The sequence below is a fragment of the Sciurus vulgaris genome, assembly GCF_902686455.1.
Source record: "Sciurus vulgaris genome assembly, chromosome: 16".
NCBI lineage: Eukaryota > Metazoa > Chordata > Mammalia > Rodentia > Sciuridae > Sciurus > Sciurus vulgaris.
The window spans coordinates 38143098-38166818 of NC_136477.1; the positions used below are offsets into that span (position 1 = coordinate 38143098).

The following is a 23721-nucleotide window of genomic DNA, read 5'->3' on the forward strand; positions in this document are numbered from 1 at the left end:
ATGACAAACATTATAAAGAACCAGTAGTAAATATTTAGGCTTTATGATCATATTGTCTCTTTTGCACCCTATTCACACCACCATTATAGCACGAAAGCAGCCATATACAATAAATATGTGGATGAATGGGTGTAGCTGCTGTCAGGGAAGAATAACTTTTCCTCTGTCCTCCTTCTATATCTAATTGGGGGCCTGCAAATTAAACGAACTAAAGACAGATTAGCAAGAGAAAAGAGAGTCTGTTTGCATAAAATAGAGAAATACATTGAAAAATTATGAACGGAAGTGGTCATTATTAGGTCTGAGCAGCTGGATGGGGGCAGGGCAATAGGCAGAGCTCCCATGCGCCAAAGAACAATGCAGTCTGCGCATGAGCAGAGGAACAACCAATCAGGTGCTGAACAGATAAACAGATAAACCCTAATGGCCCCTCGCAATTGTCTGACGGAGTCCCCAACCAATCCCAAAAGGACACGAGGTCCTTGGGCTTACCCTGCCCACCCCAGGCTACAAAAGGAGGCGCCCAGCCGGGTTCAGGCGTGACTTCTATGGCTCTCACCGGGTGGACGGTGAACCTTGCCCGAGAGCCAACCCAATAAAGTTCTTTTTTTTTAATTACATCTGGCCTATCTGTCCTTGGGTTACCTCCATCTGATCTTACAGTCATTAGATGGGGGACTTAAGTAGCTTAAATATCATCTTAATGAGGGAATAGGAGAAGGAAAAAGAATAACAAAGGAAAGATTAATAGGCCCTCAGGAGAAGATAGGATAATTTTGTGATAAGGTCTGCTCAAGTGTGATACCAACTTCTCTCCAAGGTTGTAAAACTTCTAGGGAAAGGATTTATAATAAGTGAACTCTTTTAAGAAGCTTTGCTTTTAGGCAGATAAAAGAACTTGGGATGGAGGGAACTATTCTCACATGCTTTCAGTTTAAAATATTTATGCCACACAGTTTATTCTGGAACTTTTTACTGTATTCTAATAAAACTTTATTTATAAAACAGATATTGGGGTGTAATTTGTTACCTTTGTTTTAGAGATATGTGCTGAAATGTTTATAATGAAATAATGTATGAGATTTGTTTCAAAATAATCAAATAGGAGTAGGGGTAGTGACTGAAAATTGAGGAAAAGCAAGATCAACCCTGAATGGACACCTGCTGATGGGGGTTTATAATACTTCCCTATTTTCAATTTTTTGTTGTAATCTTCCACAACAAAAAGAAAAGCAACAAAAGCAAAAAGCAAAGTAAAACACAAGAATACCTAATACTTTCAATTAATCACTATTATTGAACATATATTTCAAGCATAATGCTAACCATTTTACCTGTAGTAACTCGTTTTAATCTTCAGAGCAACCCTAAGAAATTGCTACTGTTATTATCCCCATTTTACAGATGAGAAACACAAGGTGCAAAGAGATTAAAGTGCCAAGGTCACAGAAATAGCAGAACCAGTATGTGATCCCAGGAAAGCAGGCTCCAGGACCTGTTCTAAAGTACTATGCAAGTTACTTATTAGATATACAAGATGCTTATGAATTTGAAGAGTTCTGCTCTCATTCTCCTAACAATGGCTCTTTTCTAGTTAATATGCTGCTCCAGTAATGTCTTGTCTAGGGGATTACCTCCTAGATCTCTGCACTCTACATTATTATTCATTCATCTTTGTGAACTACAATGTGAAACTGAGCTTAGTTATTAAAATAGTCTAATTCCTTTTGTATCTGAATGCATTTTTTAAATCAAACTTCTCTCTCTTGCTTTAGACCAAAATACAATTAAGAAAAAAATCTTAAGGAGAGAAAAAGATTCAATACCCTTTATAAAACATTAGCATTTGAGTCCTGTTAATCTCAAGTATACAATTTAAGCCAGGCAGGCACAGATCCAGATGATGAGCCAGTGTTTTCAACCATGCTTGTGTACAAAGGATTTCACATCAACCATATTAGCATACTCTTTAGCCACACACACACACACACACACACACACACACACACACACACCCCACTGCTACAAGAAACCTAGAGAGGTCATCTGATCCACCCCTATGGCTAAGAAGGGGTGGGCAGAGCCAGCCAAGAAAAGGTTTCTGACCTTTCCCTTCTTCCGAGGAATCTTATAAACTTTTTTGCTAATGAGTCAATTTTAATTTTAATGAGTTAATGTTTTGGATTGTTTATTTTAGGAAAAAAATTTTAAAGGTTAGAAATGTTGCTTTTTACCTTGATAAGGCTTGTCTTCCTTTAAGTCCCGAGGATGACAGTATACCAATAATAAATTGACATAAGGTATATGAAAAAATAATATAAAAAATACAATTTTCCAGACTTAGTAACCAAGCTCTAAGAAAAATCATTAATATGAAAAAGACCACACTTCTCTCTTAAGATAATATCCACTCTTTGTATAGAAGATTACACTTAGTTTATTAATCAACCTTATTTGAGACTTGAAACCATTGTTTGACAGATAGTATTACCAACTTCATTTTACAGTTGAGAAAACTGAGGCTCAGTTATCCCAAAACATCATTCTGGATAGTAAGATCTTATGAGAGGTTATTTAATACCAAAACATCTTTTTCAGAGCTTGAAAATAGTAGAATTAAGCAATGAAAACACGAAGTTCTCGGATACTCTTTGCTGAAGTTAGATTAGAGCGAAATGGCAACATACATTTCAGTTCTTTGGGAAGTAGTAAAATGTTATTTGCCAGTGGTGAGGACATTGAGGAAAGAACTGACTTAGAAGCATGCACCATATATCATCTGTGTTTTTACCTGTAAATTAATGAGCCTTTCCCTTAAGATATTATGATGATTTTTTTTTAAATTGGAAAAAAAGATATACATGTGTTAAATCTGGGGAAAACAGAATATTTATACTTTAGTATCATCTTAATTTTCAGACTGGGGTTTGGTTATCTGACTTGAAACATTCTAGTTTAATTTTTCAGTTCCTACAGTAAAGAAACAGACCACATTTTTTTCCAAACAAAAGATGTTTCATTATTCCCTTGCCCAACTCAAAACAGGGTTCAAAAGAGCTCTGCTCCTCCTTGTAAGATTTCCCTTGGTGGGAAGATTCAGCACTTGCTCTTCAACTTGGGTGGGTTTATGAAGTGAAGAGCCTACTCCTTGGAGTTCAAAGACACTTTTGAGTGCCTGCTCTGCTCTTTTTTGGCTAAATGACTTTGTGCCAGTTTTCTAACCTCATTAAACTTCATATTCCTTGTCCATAAAATGGGGACAACAATATTACCTGAATCACATTGTGGTAGAACAGAATGGAAACTTTAGCAGTCTAAGAGCTGATAGGCCATGGTTTTACACACAGACACAGCAGCTCCTCTGTTTACTGGCAGTACCAGTAGTAGTCACAGAAGCAGGAAACAAAGTAGTGAAGACAGAACAATCCCCCTTTAAGCTTAGTACAGTAAAAGTCCCTAAGCTGTATGAACTGAAAGTCCCTTGGCTCTTGACAAGCTTGTACCCACATAAGGAATATAGAATGCACCCTCCAATAGAACTGCACCAACTCCTTGTCTTGATGTATCTAAAACTTGCTTATGTATAAAACTAAAAGCCCTGCTATGCTCAAAGTTCAGACTTTGGGAATTATTCCTTTGGGCTGGGGTGCCACTGATAAAGTGTTGCTTCCAGATCTGGGTGTCCTGATCCTCATTTCCCAGTACAACATAGCTGTTATGTTATTAAATTAAATTAAGTAATATTAAGAAAGGTACTTGAAACAATGCCTGGCATGTAAACACTGCATAAGCACCAGCCATTGTTTTTATTATTGTTATTATTCCAGTACTGAAATTCAGCTCATACTGAATTTTACTGCAAAATTTCTACATATTCCGCTTACACAGACCAAACATGTTAGAGAATGTGCCTCCTTGAAAAGTTAGAATGAGAATTGTAAAACTAAAACCCATTAGCCAAATCTAGCCCTGAGCAGCCAATTCTTGCTATGCACATTCATGATGGCTGCTTTTCCACTACCAGGGAGGAATTGAGAAGTTGCAACTGAAACCATATGACCCACCCAGCCAAAAATATTTACTATTTGATCCTTTACAGAAAAAAAAAAAACAACAACAAAAAAAAAAAACTGACTACATTCTGAGTGAGAGCCATTTTTGTTCGAGATGTCAAGTTTAGTCTTATATAATTCAAGATATGTTTCTCATGCTAAGCAATTCCAAAGAAATTTTATAATGCCCATTCTCCTTTCCTCATTAGTTCAAAGATCAAAGCTGAGTCTCAAGTAACTAGACAAGGAGAAAGCACTATGGCCTCCACTAATTATGTCTATAGACCCATCCCCTGCACTTACTCTTGATAGTAACAATTCTCTTGGTTTTCTAAGACCAAGAGATGAAATACTGCTCTTTGCTGTCCTTCCTGAAACAGAGATACTTTCAGTCACTGCTGGGACTAAAGTGTTTTGGTTTTGTTGATATATGATGTGTTTGTGTATGTGTATAAATCTGTGCACGTGCATGCACCACACGTTTTTCTGAGTTCTGGGAATACTGTTTTTGTTCATGAAGTCCATAATACTCTTCCCTCACCCCGACCCCGTGAAGCATATATTCTAACACAGGCAACTACAAATATAAAAAAGTACACTTTTTAAAGAAAAGCTGTTTACTGATAGTGTGAAATACATGAAGAAACACAACTTCTCTAGGATGGAGAAGGATTGAGAAGGAAGATTGGGGTGGCTAGGGAAGATGTCCCTCAACAGGAGGTGTTTGTGCTGAAACCTGAATAAAAAGAGGAAACCATTGTTCACATAAATGAAAAGTAGCATTCCCAGCCAAGAAAGAACAAATATAAAAGCAGAAATGAGCTTGGTGTTTGAGGAACAGAAAGAACACAAGCATGGCTTGCATGCAAGCAGCAGGATGTAAGATTAGAGAGAGGCCACCTGGTAAGAGGTTCAGATTTCATCCTAAGCCAAATGGGAAGGCTTTAGAAGGTTTTCAGCAGAGACATGACATGATGTCATTGATCATAAAAAGATGGATCTGTCAGCGGTAGGAAGAATGGATGTGTTTGGGGAGTAGTGGGGAGTGGAAATAGGAAGAGCAAAAAGTTGGCCCTTGCAGTTCAGAGAAGAGATAATAGTATTGGTAGACAGAAAGAGAAGTGACTATTCAGGATATATTTTGAAAGCATAATCATCTGGAACTGCTGCAGTATTAAGAAAAGGAAAAAGGAAAGGGGAAGAATCCAAAATGACTTTTATCATTTTATGATCTGAGCAATAAGACGACAAGTAGAGCAATTTACTGAGGTTTATCCATTAGTTTGTTCAACAGATGTTTATTGAGACCAATTTTGTGCCAGGTACTATTCTACGCAACAGAAATGATAGCAGTGAAGGAAGTAGCTGAAGTCCCTATTCTGGTGGAATTTACATTTCTGGTTTAGAAAATAGGGAATACTAAAAAAGAAGCAAGGAATTTGGCAAAGAAATTGAAGATCATCAATTACTAAATCCTACTTGATTTTACCTGATAAATATTTCTTGTAGAAGTTCAAGCTAAAAATGGATGGCAGCTTATATCATAGTAACATCCATGGGTAGACTGGAAAGGTATGGTGAGGGAAAATATTCCCAGTAGGCAGAACTGCACCTGGTCACTCACATTGTACGGCAGAAGTGACCCAAAAAGTAAGAATATATACTTCTGGGAAGTATCCAAAGGTCTGGTCTTTGGTCAGGAGTCTAGAAGGGTGAGAACTGAAAGAGCAGAATAATATTTTGAGTAGAGACATGTGGATGGACATAGATATATTTGTAAAGGGTAAAGACTTCTGGATCATACATTTATTCTCATCAGAATGCATCTATCACAATAAAGGGACTGAATAATCAAGCTGACAAAATGACAATGCCAACTGACATGAACCAAGCTTTGTCATTGGCCACGCCAAAACTTGCACAAAAGATTACACAAAACTTACATCTGACAAAGAAAAGTGGAGAAATGGAGGCTATACATGAGCCCAACAATATAGTCTCATTTACCAAGATGGACCTAGCTACTGATGCCACTCAATGTCCTTCCTACTTCCAAAGGAAGTACCAATGGTTCATCCTCACAGGTATATAACCCATTTCAAGTATGGGTTTGCCTTTCTTACAAACAGAGCCTCAACTAGTGCCATTATCTTCAAGCCTATGGAAAACCTGATTCACAGATATGGGATCCCTTATAGCATCTGACAGAGGAGACCATTGTACAACAAAAGGAATAGCCCATGGGAGTAGCTTTATGATCATGGGATTCATGGGTTATAGCGTATATTGCACCATCAAGAAGCAGCCAGTCCCAAAGAAGCTAGAACAGTCTTCTGAAGCTACACATGAATCACCAGCTCAGATGCAACATTCCGAGTGGACGTAGTGCCGTCTTCAGGATGTAACATATGCTTAAATCAAAGACCTCTGTACAGGGCTAAGTCTGCAGTGAAAACACATGGATGTTGGGAAACAGGAGTGACCCCATTTACCATCACTCCTAATGACGCAGTCAGGAATTTTGGGCTTCCCATCTTTGCAACTCTGGGCTCTGCAGTATTTATAGTCCTGTCTTACAAAGGATACACACTCTTGACAGGGTACCTAGCAGGTATGACTGAACAACAAGCTGTAGATGCCATTAGAACACTTTGGATCCCTTGTGCCCAGGAACAAGAAGGTCAATTACTGCCTATGATATTTAAACCTAAACAGCTGGAAAAGGTAATGCTGTATTCACACAGTTAGGACAGAGAGAATATGCATGGAATCCATTAGGTCTTTTGGGTATCTCCAGGTATTCCCTTACTTCCAGATTCCAGTGCTCTATAACACATGCAGCAACTGCTGTCTGAAAATGATGTGGTTTGATCACCAAGGGCTCACATTCCTCAAGAATGAAAACTTGGGTCACACCACCAGGGAAACCACCAAGGCCTGCCAAGATAGCTGAGATTGAGAATGAATCATGGATTCAGAAGAGGATGAGTACCAATTGTAGACTTTAAACCAACTGCAGGGACACAGGCTATTGTTTGCCTTAGTAATTTCCATCTTCTAAATTTTCTCTCCAGAAAGAGAGGCTCACAGGAACCACAAAATAGTTGACTCATAAACCCTACTTGGAGAAATAGATCTCTACAGTGCGAAGTGTGGTTTACCATAGCCATGAAAAATACAGTTTTTCCTGGGAAACTCCCAATCAACGGCCAAGTACAGTGTGCATAGTAGTTTACACCTATCCTAATGTAGAACTCCTTTAATGAAATATTTTGGATCAACTCCCCAAAGCCTGGCCAAAACATTCTTAGAATGGCACTTCAGTCTGAGACCCTATCTGTCCAATTCTTTCATTCCTGTGCCTCTCTCTTTCACAGGTGTCGGAATTTTATCAGAGTCAGAAAGCTCTCTGCATTCTGCTATCTCCTCCTTTATCCTGCATTAGTCTTTCCCTAATAAATTTATTGGTCAGAAAATTCTGTCAGCTTCTCAAAGGACCTGAACTAATGTAAGAGCTAACAATATTGTCATTTTTATTATATGACATTCTTTTTCTTCTTTAAATGTAAATATCCATATAAGAGGGATAGGCTATTTGCATGCAAAACTAGGCATACACTCTTGGTGCTAGACCACAGGAAAGTCTCAAATTTCTAGCAATGCTTGTAGTAATCTCAATAAATTGTATATATGTTTGTGTTTGTGAATCCTGTTACACCCTTGTGAATTTGCTATTTTCAGGGAAAGAATTATTTGCTTTAATAGCTAACTTGATTCTATAATTTTTGTAAGAGCATTACAGTTATTCCTGTTAATTGGGTTCATTTTGACAAAGTCATGCATGCATGGAATTTGATTTCAATCCCTGTTCTCTATACTTTCCCTTCTCCTCTTCTCCTTCCTCTACCCTATTGATCTTCCTTTCATTCCTTTATCTATTTATTTTTGATTAATACTTTCTACATATACATAAAGGTAAAATTCCCTGTGGTATATTCATATATGCTTATAATATAATTTTGTTAAATTGATTTCATATTTCCTCCCCTTTGCCATCCTTCATCCCTGCCTCTTGATCTACTCCAACAATCTTCACTATATTTTTGTAATATCTGACACACACGCATACTTCTTTCTATTACTTTGCTCTAGTTTCCATATATGAGAGAAAACATTTGACCCTTGACTTTCTGGGTTTGTCTTATTTCACTTAGCATAACGGTTCTCCAGTTCCATTCATTTACCAGGAAATACCATTTTTCATTCTCATTTATGACTGAGTAAAGTCCATTGTGTGCATGTGTGCGTGTGTGTGTGTGTGTGTGTGTGTGTGTGTGTGTATCACATTTTCTTGTTCCGTTCATCTATTGATGGGCATCTGACCTGATCTCATAATTTGACTATTATGAATTGTGCTGTTATAAACACTGAGATGATTATATTACTATAGTAGGCTGATTTTAGTTCTTTTGAATAAATACCATAAGTGGAATAGCTGAGTCATATGGTGGTTCCATGCCTAATCTTCTAAGGAACCTCCATACTGCTATAGAGTGGTTCATTAATTTGCAGCGACACCAACAATGTATGAGTATACTCCCCCCAACATCATCACCAGCATTTATTATTTGTTCTTGATAATTGCCATTCTGATTGGAGATAAAATCTTAGTGCAGCTTTGGTTTGCATTTCCCTAATTGCTAGGGATGTTGAACATTTTTTCATACATTTATTGGCCATTTGTGTTTCTTCTTTTGAGACATGTCTGTTTAGTTCTTTTGACCATTTGTTGATTGGGTTATTTATTTTTTGGTGTTAAGTGTTTTGAGTACTTTATACATTCTGGATATTAATCCCCTGTCAGAAGAATGGCTGGCAAACATTTTCTCTCACTCTGTAGGCTCTCTCTTCGTGCTTTTGTTTCCTTTGATGTGCAGAAGCTTTTTAATTTGATGGCATCCCACTTATTGATTCTTGGCTTTATTTCTTGAAGCTTTGGGATTATTTTAAGGAAGCTGGTACCTGAACTTATATGGTGGAGTATTGACCTTATGTTCTTTTCTAGCAGTTGCAAGATTTCTGTTCTAACTCCTAATCCTTTGATCCTTTTCAAGTTTACTTTTGTGCAGGATGAGAGATAGGAATCTAATTTCACTCTTCTACCTATGGATATCCAGTCTTTCCAGCATTAATTTTTAAAATTATTTTCCCCAAATTGTAGTTTTAGCACCTTTGTCAAGCATCAGATGGCTTAAAGTGCATGGGCTTGTCTCTGCGTCTTCTACTCTATTCCATTGGTCTTCATGGCTATTCTGATGCCAATACCATGCTATTGTCACTACTATAGCTCTGTAGTATAATTTGAGATGAGGTATTGTTATGCCTCCTACATCACTCTTCTTGTTTAGGATTATTTTGGCCATTCTGGGTCTCTTATTCTTCTAAATGAATTTAAGGTCTGTTTTTTTCTAGTTCTGTGAAGAATGTCATTGGTATTTTCAAGGGGATTAAATTAAATCTGTGTATTGCTTTTGGTAGTATGGACATTTTTGCAGTATTAATTCTGCCTACCCAAGAACATTTTCTAAAGTCTTCTCAGTTTCTTTCTTCAGTGTTCTATAATTTTCATTGTAGAGATCTTTTACCTCTTTAGTTACATTAATTCGCAAGTATTCTTTTTTTGAGGGTATTATGAAAGGGATGATTTCCCTGATTTCAAAAGAATCATGTTGGAGTATAGGAAAGTGTTGATCTTGTAATCTGCTACTTTTCTGAATTCATTTCTCTAGAAGTCTTCTGGTGAAGTGTTTTTGGTTTTGTTTTTGTTTTTTGTTTTTGGTTCTATATATAGGTTCATGTCATCAGGAAACAGACAGTTTGACTTCTTCTTTTCCTATTTGTATCCCTTTAATTTCTTTCTCTTGTTCTGGATAGAGTTTTGAGAACTGTATTGAATAAAAGTGGTTAGAGTGGACAGTCTTATTCATTATTTTAAAGGAAATGCTTTCAGATTTTCTTCATTTGGCATAATGTTGACTTTGGGTTTGACATATATAGGCTTTATCATGTTGAAGTAAGTTTCTTTTATCATTAGTTTTTCCAGCATTTTTAACATGAATGGGTGCTGGAGTTTCTCAAAGACCTTTTCTGCATCTATTGAGATTATCATATGATTCTTGTCCTTAATTCGATTTAAGTGGTAACTTACATTTATTGATTTGCATATGTTGTACTAACCTGCATTCCTAGGATGAAACCCACTTGATCATAGTGTATCATCTTCTTGAAGTGTTTTTTAATATAGCTTGCTAATATTTTCTTAAGGATTTTTGCATATATGTTCATCAAGATATTGCTCTGTAGTTTTCTTTCCTTGATATGTTTTTGTATGGTTTTGGTATCAGGGTTATAGTGGCTTTGTAGAATATATTTGAGAGTTTTCCCTTCCTTTCAATTTTATAGAATAATTTGTGAAAGATTGGTGTTAGTTCTTCTTTAAATATCTGATAGAACTCAGCTGAGTTTCTTTATTGAAAGGCTTTAATTGCTGTTTCAGTTTCATTACTTGATATCAGTCTGTTTAGATTTTCTTTATCTTCCTGATTCAATTTGGGCAGGTCATATGTATTTAAAAATTTGTCAATGTCTTCTACATTTTGGTTATTTTAGTATAAATATTCAAAATTGTTTATAATGATCCTCTGGATTTCAGAAGGATCTGTGGTGATAATTCCTTTGTCATCTCTAATTTTGTTTACTTGGGTATTCTTTATCTTTCTTTTGGTTACTGTGGCTAAGAGTTTATGAATCTCATTCATCTTTCAAAGAACCAACTCTTTGTTGCACTGATCCTGAGTATTGCTTTTTTACTCTCAACTTTACTAAATGTTGACTCTGATCTTAATTATTTCCTATCTTCTACTGGTTTGGGAGTTAGTTTGTTCTTCCTATTCTAAGGACTTGAGGTGGAACATAAGCCTATTTATTTGGGATCTATTTTTAATATAGGCACTCAATGCTATAAATTTTACTCTTAGAACTACGTTCATTCTCTTCCAGGATTTTGATATATTGTATCACTGTTCTCATTTGTTTCTAAGAATTTCTTGATTTCTTCTCTCATTTCTTCCATAAACCATTCATCATTTAAAAGAGTACTGTGTAGTCTCCATGTGTTTATGTGGTTTCTATTATTTTTCTTGCTGTTAATTTCTAATTTCATTCCATTATGATCTGATAGAATGCAAACATTATATCAAGTTCTTTGTATATGCCAAGACTTACATTTTAACCTATTATATGGTTTATTTTGGAGAAGTTTCCATGAACTGTTGAAAGAAGATAAATTCAGCTGACTTGAAATGAAATATTCTGTAGATGTCTACTAGATCCATTATTATTATTATTATTAGGTACTAGAGATTGAATCCATAGGTGCTTAACCACTGAACCACATCTCCAGTTAATTTTGTATATTTTATTTTATTTATTTATTTATTTATTTTTGCAGTGCTGGGGATTGAACCCAGGGCCTTGTGCTTGGAAGGCAAGCACTCTACCAACTAAGCTATATCCCCAGCCCTGTATATTTTATTTTGAGACAGGGTCTTGTTAGGCTGGTTGGAGACTCACTAAGTTGCTGAGGCTGGTTTTGAACTTGTGATCTTCCTGCCTCAACTTCCCAAGTGTCTGAGATTACAGGCATATATCACCATGCTTAGCATGACTTATAGTATTATTTAAATAGGTAATATCTTTATTGATTTTATGTTTAAATGACCTTTCTATTGGTGATAATGTGTGTTGAAATCACCCAGTATTATTTTAGTGGGGTCTGAAATTTCATGTCAAGAAGAAATTTTTTTATGTAATTAGGTGTACTGACCTTTGGAACATATACATTTACTATCATTATATCTTCTTGTTGGATTGTTCCCTTTACCAGGATATAGTGACTTCTTTTTCTCTTCTAATTAATTTCTCCTTGACATCTACTTCAACGTATATGAGAATAGCCACTCTTACTTGTTTTCAGAGTCTGCATGGAATTTTTTTCCCTTCAACTTTAGCCAGTAGGAGTCTTTGCCTGTAAAATCTCTTGCAAACAGCAATTAGCTTAATCCATTCTGCTAATCTATGTCTCTTAAATGGTTAATTGAGACCATTTACATTTAATTTTATTATGGATTTGTGTTTGTGGTTTCCCACCATTTTGATTTGTTTGCTGTATTTAATTCTGTCTTGTTCTCTTCTAGTGATCTTTATTTATTTGAGGCTTTAGGGTTGTTTCGAAGTTCTTCTGTGCAGTAAATCTGTGAGAATTCTTTGCAGTGCTGGCTTCGTGATCATGAACTCTTTCAGTTTATCCTTGTCATGGAAAGTTTTTATTTTCCTATGTATTTTAAAAGAGTGTACTGGATATAGCAATCTTAGTGGGCTTTTGTTTTCCTTTAGAACTGGGAAGGTTTCATTCCAGGACCTCTGTGATTTTAGGGTCTGAGTTTGTAAGTCAGAAATGAGCCTTGCCTCTAAATGTGACCCTTGGCATCTTTTAATATTCTTTCCTCATTTTCTCTGTTAGGCATTTTGATTATGATATGTCTTGGAGAATTTCTGTTCTGATCTTGCCTAATTGATGTCCTATATACTTTCCATATGTTGATGTTTATCTCATTTTTGATTTGGGGTAAGTTTTCTGTAACTGAGTTTTGTTCTCTTGATGCTGTCCCAGATTTCTTATATATTCTGATAATGGTTCTTTTGTTTTCCTTTATTGCTTAATGAGTATTCAAGTTCACATACTCTGTCTTCAAGCCTAAAGTCCTGTTTTCTACACTATCTAGTCTGTTGGTGATGCTTTCGAGTGCACTTTTAATTTGATTCATTGTGTCTTTTATTTCCAGAAGTTCTGGTTCCTTTTCTCTGTTTCTTTATTGAAATGGTGTTTCATCTCCTATATTAGATCTCTTAATTCATTCCTTAGATCTTCTTTCAGTTTGATGAACATTTCAATAATCAGTTTTTACTAATTTTTCTCTGGAAGTTCATCTACTTCCATATCTGTGGGATCATTTTTTAGGGGATTGTGAATTTTAGGGAGAGATTTGTTTACCTATTTCCTCATGTTTTTTATTACATATCAATTAAGATGAATTCCCCTTACTGTTTTTATATGTATGTCCTTTTGTGTGTAGTTATATTTTTTTGTTCTGGAACTTCTCTCTGGTTTTAATATATAAGTAGATGTCTGGGGTATGACTGGAGAACCCCCCCTCTGATTGTTTCTCCTTGGTTTCTCCTGGTTGTTGGTGTGGGGTTTTCTCTCCATAATTCTATACAATAAAGTAATATTGAAGCTCAGGTGGGGCTAGATCATATGTTGGATGAGATTCACTGTTACTTAACTGAATTGTGGGTATTGTTCTGTAGCAGGATATCTACTCTGTGAACTTTAAGTGTCCCAATCACTTTCCAGCCCCTCTTAGAGGAAGGGGGGAACCAGGAATAACAGTAATGTTAGCAACAGATGTATGGCATTAAATAAATTTCTGGTGTCTACACTGACATCTATAATACTAACTGCTACTATATAGGATTGGTGGGGTAAGTATTTAACAACAGTATCAAAAATGTGACCCTTGCATCTTTTAATATTCTGACATTAGATATATATTCTGACATATTCTGAACTAGATCAGGCATTACACAGCAGGTATCTACTATGTAAACCACTGTATTAATAATCATAACATGAATGGGGTAAGAATTATGCAAACTATATGATTCTATTATTTAGTGGAATTATAGTTTCTTACAGAGAAAATAGGGTACAAAAGCAAGAGAAAGTTTGAATTCGTTTTTAAAAAGTGAACAGAGAAACAGAAAAAAGGTAGCAGATTTTGGCTATAAAGGAGGAGGAATAAAAATTAACTAAAAGTAAAAAACAAAAGAGGAAGAGGCACAGGAAAATTCTGATGTTAGTGGAGGAAGAGACTGAAGAAAGGAAAATAAGAGGAACAAATGCCAACGTGTGAACAAACGAGTAAATGTAAGATCAAAACAACTCAAACCCCTGTATAATTATACTCCACCTGTCAAACCAAGCTACATAATAAATAGGTGCAGAGGAATGTAGTGAAAGTAAAATTATATGAATACATATTTTTTAATTCATTCACATCATGAGAAGACACAAACAAAATCTTGCAGAATGGAAAAATGTAAAAAATAACACATTGAATGATACTTGTAAAAATTTAAGAAGTTTAAAAAGTTTTAAGATAGAAGAATAAAAAACATAAGATGTTAAAATTGGGGAATATAAAAGGAAAATAGTTATTAAGAAAAATGAAAGAAAAAAGAAAAATCTTAATGAGAAATAAAGGGCTTGTTTACTGAAGTCAGAATGGTTTGCAGGGATAGATTTTCATTCTTTGTATTTATTTTTGGCTTTATAACCCTTGGGTCAAGGACTGAGTGTTAAGTCCAACGCCTTTGTATTCCTAACCTAGATGCCAGTCATTGTGTTTAGGAGACAAAGCTGGTCATAATAGATCTCAGCTTCCTGTCTACCAGTTTAGGGTGGGAGAGTCTGGGACATGCTGACAAATGATGTATTCCTGTAGTGGGGTGAGGGGGGCAGTGGGTAGCAGTGGGGGTAATGCAGAGTTCTTAATTGGAAGTTCCAGTCCTCAGGGTTGTCTTGGCTGAACTTTGGAAATCTATCAGTGGGTGTTTAAGAGTTGGTCCAAGTCCCCCTTTGTTGCTGGGGAAATGCTGGTCTCTGCAGAACATATGGTAAAATCCACTGTTAGGACGTAGGGGCTAAACCTCTACAGGCTTCACCTTCATCTCCATGAATATAAATTACACAGTATCCACCCTGGAGTGCAGATGCTCCTCTGTGGCTACTATAGGCATCTTCCCAACTTTTATGGGGTACCGGCAACAAATGGAGGTTTCTCCCTTTTGCATCCAGAGCTTCTATGGGCCAGATATAATTTTCTTTGTGCCTATTTCAGCCTTTCTGATTGAGACACATTCTGGGGGTCATGAGATGCAACTGTGGGCAACTTCCTTTGAGTTCCCGATCTGTTTCTGCTTGCTGTTTCACAGCACTTACAAATGATTCCTGCATCAGTGATCCTGCTTCCTGCAAAACTATAGGCCCCTGGGATGAATGGTTTTTTGGGAGTGGGGTAACTGAACCATTTTCCCCACAGATTGTATCCATTTAGACCAGACTTCCTCTCTAATCCACAGGTTCCCCAAAGCCAATCTTTCTTTTTTCTTTATCTGAAGACCAAGCTGTCTTCTTTGCTTGTCTGTGCTTCCCTACCCCTCAGTCACAGCAGCTACCACTGCTAGCGCCTAAGCTGGTAGGTTTCTATCATATTATTTCTTATATCATGATCAGACTTTGTGTCTCTGTGGTTTCTTCTACAGTTGAGTATTAAGTTTCAGTGAGTTCTGTTAGTTACCCACCTTGTTGAAGGGCAGTGTTCCTGGTTTCTAGGTCGGGTGCTGAGGAACCACTGGGATGAACACCCTTCCTCTTAATCCCCCATCTTTGCGCTTCATTCTGTAATTTTTTGGTTTTTTTCCTACGGTGCTGGGACTTAAACAGCCTTATGCGTGCTAGGCAAGCACTATACCACTAAGCTCTACATTCTCTGCCCTGTCCTATAGAATTTTTAAAAATTTCTTTCCTTTTTATTTTTTTTAATTAATTTATTTATTTATTTTGGTGTGTGTGTGATTGAAATAAGGGGTGCTCAACCACTGAGCCACATCCCCAGCCCTTTTTAATATTTTACTTATTTGCTTAGGATCTCACTAAGTTGCTGAGGCTGGTTTTGAACTCTCAATTCTCTTGCTTCAACCCCCCCAAACTGCTGAGATTATAGGCCTACATCACCCCTCCTGGTTCTCACCTTTCTTAAATTCAAAAGACAATACATATTCATTTAAAAAATAAAAATATACAGAAAATAATTTAAATTTGCTAGAGAGAGATTAGGAATAGAGTAAAAGTCATGACCATCTATAGGAATTGAAGTATAAAAATTTCAGCAATAAGAGGAATTAATTGCTGATAAACTCAACATGGATGAACCTCAAAAACATTGTGGAAGAGGTTAGATGCAAGACCATTTTCTGTATATTTCCACTTACATGAAATTCTAGAAAAGGTAAATTTTATCCATAATGACAGAAAGTTCTTCAGTGATGATCTAGAATTGGGGAGGCACCAACTAAAAAGGGGCACAAAAGTATTTTGGGGTGATGAAAAATGTTCTTTCTGACTGAAGTGGTAGTTAGCCAGGTATGCATATACTTGTCAAAATTCACTGAACTATACACTTAAAATGAGTGTATTTTATTGTATATAAAAGATGCCATAGTAAAACTGATTTAACAACACACGAGATTTTCAACTTTGGAAGAAACTTGGGTCAAAATATCCTGCTTCACTGAGGTCACATCTTTCCTTACTTAGATTTTGCAAAATCCTTTTAACTATATAATCCTATAGGAAACATGCTTCCCTCCAGTTTGTTCTTCACTCTCTAGTCAAAGTGATGTTTCTAAAACAAAATGTGATTATGTCTCCTCAAATATCCCCCATTTTCACATTTGTCAGTCAGGTTTCAGTCACAGAAAGAGAATCACAGAGTTACAGATACTCTTACAGCCTTAAAACTTGTAAAGTTCTCTGTGACCTGACCTACACTAGATCCTCTAGGATTACCTTCTAATCCCCTGATATTAGAGTATGTTGTATTTATGTTCAGAACAAATGTTCTCGCTTCTAGATTGTTCCACACTGATTTCCCCTAGCTGGAACATCTTTCCTTCCACATCTTCCCCCTTAATCTGAAATCTTCACACATATATGTACTCCACTTCCTGACGGATTCCTTTATCACTGGTGGACAATTAAACATCAGGTCTATGCTAGCATCTGTAACCAAGTATTAAAAATGATCATAACTATGAGCTAGGTATATGGGAATAAAGCACTGTTGTCATGGTCAGTGAGCAGGAAATATACCCAACCTATTAAGATGTGGGAAACCCTATGTATTTCTGTAGAAATATACATATTCCTTTTATCCTCTTTTCCACTCAATTCTGTTAAACTCCCATTACAACAAAAACTTCCTTAGTTTTGAGTCACTCAGAAAGCAGAGGCCAAGAAAAAGAAGTTTGTTTGGGAGATGACTCCTAGGAATAGTATTATAAATCAGTAAAGAGACACTAGGAGGAAAAATTGCCAGTGTTCCTGGGCTGGTTAATGCTGTGGGCCTCCATTTCATTGGGGACCCTGCTGAGAAACTGTAGAGAAATATAGCTATCCCTTAGAAAGGAGACTGAAGCATTTACCTACCAATTGTCATCCTTCATTGGCTGAGTACTGCCTCTGGGGAACTTGTCCCCCAGTCTTCTGGGGATTAGTGAGATCCTTTGGCTTTAAAGAAATCCCCAAGGCAGAAAAGGGACAACTACCAGCACTTGAGGAAGGAAGCTGGGAGAGCACAGGATACTACTACAGCTGCAATGAGGTTAAAGATAGGCTGAGTCAGTAACAATTCCTACTCAAAAGATCTTTATCTCCATTAATCACTAGGTACCAGTCTAAATACAAAAAGAATATGAAATAGCAAACCAATTTTACTTTCTTCTTTCAGAGAATTGAGAGCTTGAGAGTTTAGGGAAATTCCACTGATTTACTGAATTAAGTGTGGATAATATAAACAAGGCTAGATAGGTAAGAGGTAAATAGATTGTTCTTGGCTGACAGCTACACTCAAAGAATGTTGATCAATGATGTAAACTTCCAGTTATATGATATTCCTTTCAATATACCGTAGGTGGATGGCACACCTGGAATTACACCATGAAGCAACTCTGCCTACCACAAAGTAGCTATTCTTTAAATGTCTGTGAAAGGAACAGGAGTAGATAAAATGTCAGAAAGCTGTTGAACTAGAGTATCAGAAAAACAGATCAACAGTTTTCAGATATGGGCTATTTTGTCCCCAGGCAGGGCTGGGGAGATAGCTCAGTTGGTAGAGTGCTTGCCTCGCAAGCACAAGGCCCTGAGTTCGATCTCCAGTACCGTGCAAAAAAAATAAATAAATAAAATAAAAAAAAAATCTGGCAATGTTTAGACATTTCTGGTAGACAAAATTACGGAAGGAATTGCTACTGAAACTTACTAGGAAGAGACTAGGAAGCTGTTAAACATCATACAATGTATAAAACAGGCCCTTTTTACCAAACAAAGAACTATCCTACACCAAATATCAATAATGCCAAGGCTGAGAAGCCTTAACAGGGATAAAGAGTATCTGGATTTTGATGTATATAACATATGCATGGATATATTATTTCCACACTTAAAACATCTAAAAAACCAATGTTTAATTAAAAATGACTTCTCCTACATGCCAGCAATACAAAGTGTTGCATTAGTACCCCCAAAACCAAAGGAATTGGTGAGTCCAATACATCGTTTATCAATTTTCCATTCCTGTGCCTTTAGTGGAACATAATTGAGATCAAATTCTGGTTCTGTGCAATCCAGGTTTAAAGTAGGTGGTAGTTTTCGATAATAACAAGCCAATGCAGTAAAAGCTGCCTCAACTGCCCCTGCAGCTCCCAGAAGATGTCCGGTGGCTCCCTTCGTTGAGGAAACTGCAAGGGCATATGCATGGTCTTTAAAGAGATGTTTGATAGCTTTGTTTTCAGCAGCATCTCCCAATGGTGTGGAAGTAGCATGTGCGTTGACATAGGATATATCTTCAGGTTGAACACCTGCATCTTTTATAGCAGCAGTCATACATCTAATGAGAAAAGAAATTAAACTTATCAAAATAAGTTAATTTTAACAGTGTTTTTGTTTGTTTTATTTTTCTAGACTGGTGATTGAACCAGGGACATTCTGCCACTGAGATACATTCTCAGTCCTTTTCAATTTTTATTTTGAGACAGGGGCTTGCTAAGTTGCTAAAGCTGGTCTTGAACTTGCAAACCTCCTGCCTCAGCCTTCCAAGTCCCTGGGATTACAGGTGTGTGCCACTGCACTTGCTGACAGGAGATTCTTTTTTTTCCCCATTGTTAAGATTCTTCACCTGAATGGTTTATGTGAAAAAAACACAGGTATCTGAGTACACTGGAGGAACATACCACCTTGCAGTACCATATGAGTTAGAATGTCATCTCTTTGGGAATAATGAGTCACACCAGCACCTTAGACTCATTCATCACCATGCATTAAACACACTAACTCATGGAGAGTACAATTGCAAATAAAATATAATTCTACATATCTGAACTGGCATTTTTCTTCAGGAAAATACTGCATTGACTCAAGACTAAAACAAATGTCTTTTTTAGAAATTTTTTATGGGAGGTGGCAAGGTGAGGATTTGGAGAAAGATTTAAAACTATGTTTTAGGACTGAGGATGTAGCTCAGTGGTAAAGCACTTGCCTAGCATGAGCAAGGCCCTAGGTTTGATGCCCAGCACTGCCCCCCTGCCAAATTGCAACAAAACTGTGTATTAACTTTTTCATATTGAAATATAAAACTTGGCATATCTAATACTACTTCGGTGCTTCAAATAAACTTTCAAAATACTCTTTATATAAGAATTCTAAATAAATAATTGTGAAGTAAATCTGAAAATAAATTTTCTGAAAGAACCTTTTAAAATCTTCTGGATGTGAATACTTTTTTAGTTCCTGATCTCTGAGCTGCAATTTCTATCTATTAATAGTTCAGGGTATAATTTTAAGTGTGCTAAAAGGATTTCCCTAAACATAACTATATAGGGGGTCAGTAAACTACGGCTCTGGATAGATACCTCCTTTTGTAAATACCGTACTTTCATTAGAACACATTCATGCCCACTCATGTAGGTACTACTATCTGAGGATGCTTTCACATTACAATGATAGTTACGAAAGAAATCCTACAGCCCACAAAAGACAAAAATAACTACTATTTGTCCCTTTACAGAAAAGGTTTGCTAAATCATAGTTAATTTAACTGGGTAAAACTTATGATTTTGAAAAATTAATCTATTAGCTAATTCATTATCTAAGACTTTTTTAAAACTTAAGTCTTTACTTACCTTCTTCTATAATTAACTCACTTTTCAAAATGTAGACTTTAGACCAGTAACATCATTGCAACCCAGGAGCTAATTAAAAATGAAGACTCTAAAGTGCTACCTAGACCTGCAGAGTCAGAACCTGGGTGATAAATGGCTGGAATCACTGATTTGAAAAGAACAGAACTCAACCTAAAGCACAGACCAGAATCTAGAAGGGTTCACTTTACTGTCCTGGTCTGATGAAAGGACAAAGGATTGTAGCAGAGAGCACACTGATCATTATGAAGTACAAACTGAGAATGGAAGGTTGGCAAAAACACACATAGTCTTTGTAACTTCATTGACTTTAACTAAAATCCAATTTATATAAGGATATTCAATCATAACTTCAAATATTTCAAGTGAAAAATTCAAAAATACTTTTAGTTCTGAATGGAAAAACAATAAAGATACTGAGCACCAACACCAGATATAATTTTCTTTCATTTGAGACTATTGTCTTATTTGACAAAAATATTTTGAACAGTGGATCTTTACCTTAATGCACCTTCTCCTTCAGGATCAGGGGCAGTTATGTGACCAGCATCACCTGAGAGTCCATAGCCCAAAACTTCTGCATAGATCCGGGCCTTTCTTTGAACAGCATGTTCATGTTCTTCCAGCACCAGCACAGCTGCACCTTCTCCCATTACAAAACCATCCCTCTTTGGGTGAAATGGTCGACATGCCAACTTAGGATCTGAGTTTGTGCTCAGAGCCCGGGCTCTGGAAAACCCAGCAAGAGATAAAGGACTAATACAAGAATCTGTACCTCCAGCCACCATCACATCAGCATCACCATGGGCTATAAATCTAAAAGAGTCTCCCAGGGCATGAGCTCCTGTGGTACAGGCTGTTGATACTGCATGATTGGGGCCCCTGAGATTATGTCGAATGCTGACCTGGCCTGCTGCCATATTAATCAGAATCCTAGGGACAAAGAATGGGCTGACTTTATTATAACCTTTTGTCTGAAATATCAAAGCAGTTTCAGAAACAACTTCAAGAGGAACCATTCCCATGCCAATTGCAACACCAGTAGCCACTTGATCAGCTTCTGACTGAGGATGCCAGCCAGAATCTTTCATGGCTAACTCTGCTGCCCCAATGGCCATGATAGTGGGAGAAGACATGGTCTTAATATCTGATTTGGACACAAAGTTTTGTTCATTAAACTGACCTTCATCAGAACCTCTTGGCACATAAGCAGCAACACTGCAAGGAATACTCTTATATTCTTCACCAAGCAGTGGAACAATTCCACTTTCTCCTCGGAGAAGACGATCCCATACTAGCTGGGTTCCAACACCAAGAGGAGTCACTAAACCAATGCCTGTAATGACAACTCTTCTGTGCAATCTGGATGTCGGCACAGTTCCAAAAAACCTTTCATTTATTAATCGCTGGCATAATCTTGAAGATAGAAGATGAGTGCTTGTAATTTTTTGGAAATGTAAGCAGTTTGACAACATGGTTGAGGGATTCAGATGATCAGAAACACATTCCTGTAACAGACCACAACACAGCCAGGAGGTATTCACGGTTTACATAGTTGAAGAGTTTAAAAAACAATGATGAAGTGTTCTGGATGCTTGGTGTGAGCTTTTAATGAGCACAGAGAAAATAATGTAACATCATTTTAATCTATTCTGTATCATCAAACCATCAACTTGGACTTAATTCCCTTAAGTACTGCAGTGCTTTAGACTGTTAAGTACCCCCAGACACTCGAAGACAAACGAATTAATGATTAATTTGATTCACTAAAACAGAATTATACAATGAAAAATGTCAAGCCAACCCTAACCTGATATGGACTGCAGAAAATGTTTTATTCAGGATTGCTAAAATTTACTCTAAATTATATTTCTGGCTTAAGGGGAGCAATGACACATCTCAGGATCCTTTGTGGCAGGTAGGTGGGCTGTATCATCCTCAATACCTAGAGATAAAGAGTTTCAAAAGGCCACCCTGAACCAAGATCCCTAGATTGAGCATCTGGGCACTTGGGTGGAGATTCGACTTTAGGACTAAGCTTACAACTGGAGGATGGACAAGTCCTTCCTCCCCTCTAAACCTCTCCACGCGAGTCATCTATGGAAGGGCAGATCAGAACTAGCCAATTGCTCCAGGAGTACAACGAGGGCCAGGGGTGGGGATTAAAGAGGTGTGGCCTTTCCCTGCATTGCCTCTCAAGCATCACGAAGAAAGCATGACGGCACGAAAATATATCAAGCCCCGGGTCCTCGGACTTCCCTTTGAAATTCAACCCCGACACGATATGGGGGTGGAAGGCGTGAAACCGACGGGTAACGAGTAATTGATACCTGTTACAAGGGCTTGCGGCCGCCGCACCGCCCTTCCTCGGCGTCGACGCTGGCGTGCGCATGCGCACACGTACACGCACGCACGTATGCACGCACGTATGCGCTCGCTCACACGCGACGCGTCGGAACGCCCTTCAGTCGGTTGACCTTGCGCTGCGTCACCTTGTCTGGGGCCAGGCGGTCGCAGGTGGCCGGGGTGTCGTATACGGGCGTAGAGACACTCTTTCGAACCTCTGGGACCCCCAGACCACCAAAGTCCTGCGCATAACGCTAAATACAGCGTTTTCGCCCGTCACGTTTTTTTTCAATGATAATGTCCTTTTATTCCATGTTGTCAAGAGGATCATACTAATCTCCTGAAATCCTAGGAAAGGAAATTACTGTAACCTTAAGTTATTTGTAATGGATACGTAGAGCTAACCAAAATGCCAGCCTCAGGAAATTGGTTGTGTAATTTGTGGCACATCCGAATGCCATGAAGCCTTTGAAATAAATTCTATAGGAGAATATTAACCTTTCAACCTTTTGTTAAATGTGTTACAAAAACGGTATTCAGCATATCCATTTTTAAAAAATTTTTAAAGGTCTGTAAGGATGTACAATGATTATTATGTTTACCTTATTTTAGCTTAGCCTTTTTACCTTTTTCAGAAAACAAATAATACTTTTGTAATAATGACGTTTTTACTCTTTAAATATTGTTTCCCTAGCTCACAATACCACACCCAATGTCTGACAGGAATGGAAACAAGAATAGAGATGGAGACATTTATTTCTAAGTGTTTGAAAAATTTACAAACTATTTGCTTAGACCTGGCTATGTATAAAGAGAAAATACAACATGAAAATATAAAAAGTGAGCAAGGTGATACTTATTGACAATTGCTGTCCCAGATGTGTTTTGTTCTTTTGATAAAGAGTTGACCATAGAATCTGCTTCTGAGTCTTCTAGTCATGTTTTGTTTCTTTCTGGGTAATAGCTCTTGAAGCCATTGTTTCCGCCGAGTGGAGTACTTTCCTTTCTTTCCCACCTCTAGAAAATAATTTGGGTCAGGCTTAACTTTTTCCTGGATTTAAATGAGTGGAAATTTACTTTATCTAAAATAGTTTAGGGAAGCCCAGTTTGACCTGGAATCATCTTTGATTCTGGCCTATTCAGTCACTTCTTAGTGTAATCCTTA

The 23721-nt window shown here is 37.1% G+C and overlaps 1 protein-coding gene across 2 annotated transcripts; it reads right to left on the minus strand.

The window, feature by feature from the left end:
* Window positions 1-18458: 18458 nt before the first annotated feature.
* Window positions 18459-22611, minus strand: OXSM (3-oxoacyl-ACP synthase, mitochondrial). Of its 2 annotated transcripts, XM_079116087.1 has the most exons (3): window positions 22541-22611; window positions 20712-21718; window positions 18459-18901 (listed from the first exon to the last, which is right to left on the minus strand). In XM_079116087.1, exons 2-3 carry the CDS (start codon window positions 21683-21685, stop codon window positions 18499-18501), a joined length of 1377 nt encoding a protein of 458 aa, XP_078972213.1. In that variant the 5' UTR covers window positions 21686-21718; window positions 22541-22611; the 3' UTR covers window positions 18459-18498. The 2 variants fall into 2 exon arrangements, with proteins under 2 accessions (XP_078972213.1, XP_078972214.1); XM_079116088.1 differs by lacking the exon at window positions 22541-22611 and having other exon boundaries at window positions 20712-22531.
* Window positions 22612-23721: the final 1110 nt, after the last annotated feature.

What these genes read in the sequence shown, in the direction of transcription:
- OXSM (XM_079116087.1), bottom strand. Translation starts at nt 21,685, where the DNA reads ATGTTGTCAAACTGCTTACATTTCCAAAAAATTACAAGCACTCATCTT. An exon ending in GAAGGAGAAGGTGCATTAAG is followed by an intron (nt 18,902 to 20,711) that starts GTAAAGATCCAC and finishes TTTTCTCATTAG; the next exon opens with ATGTATGACTGCTGCTATAA.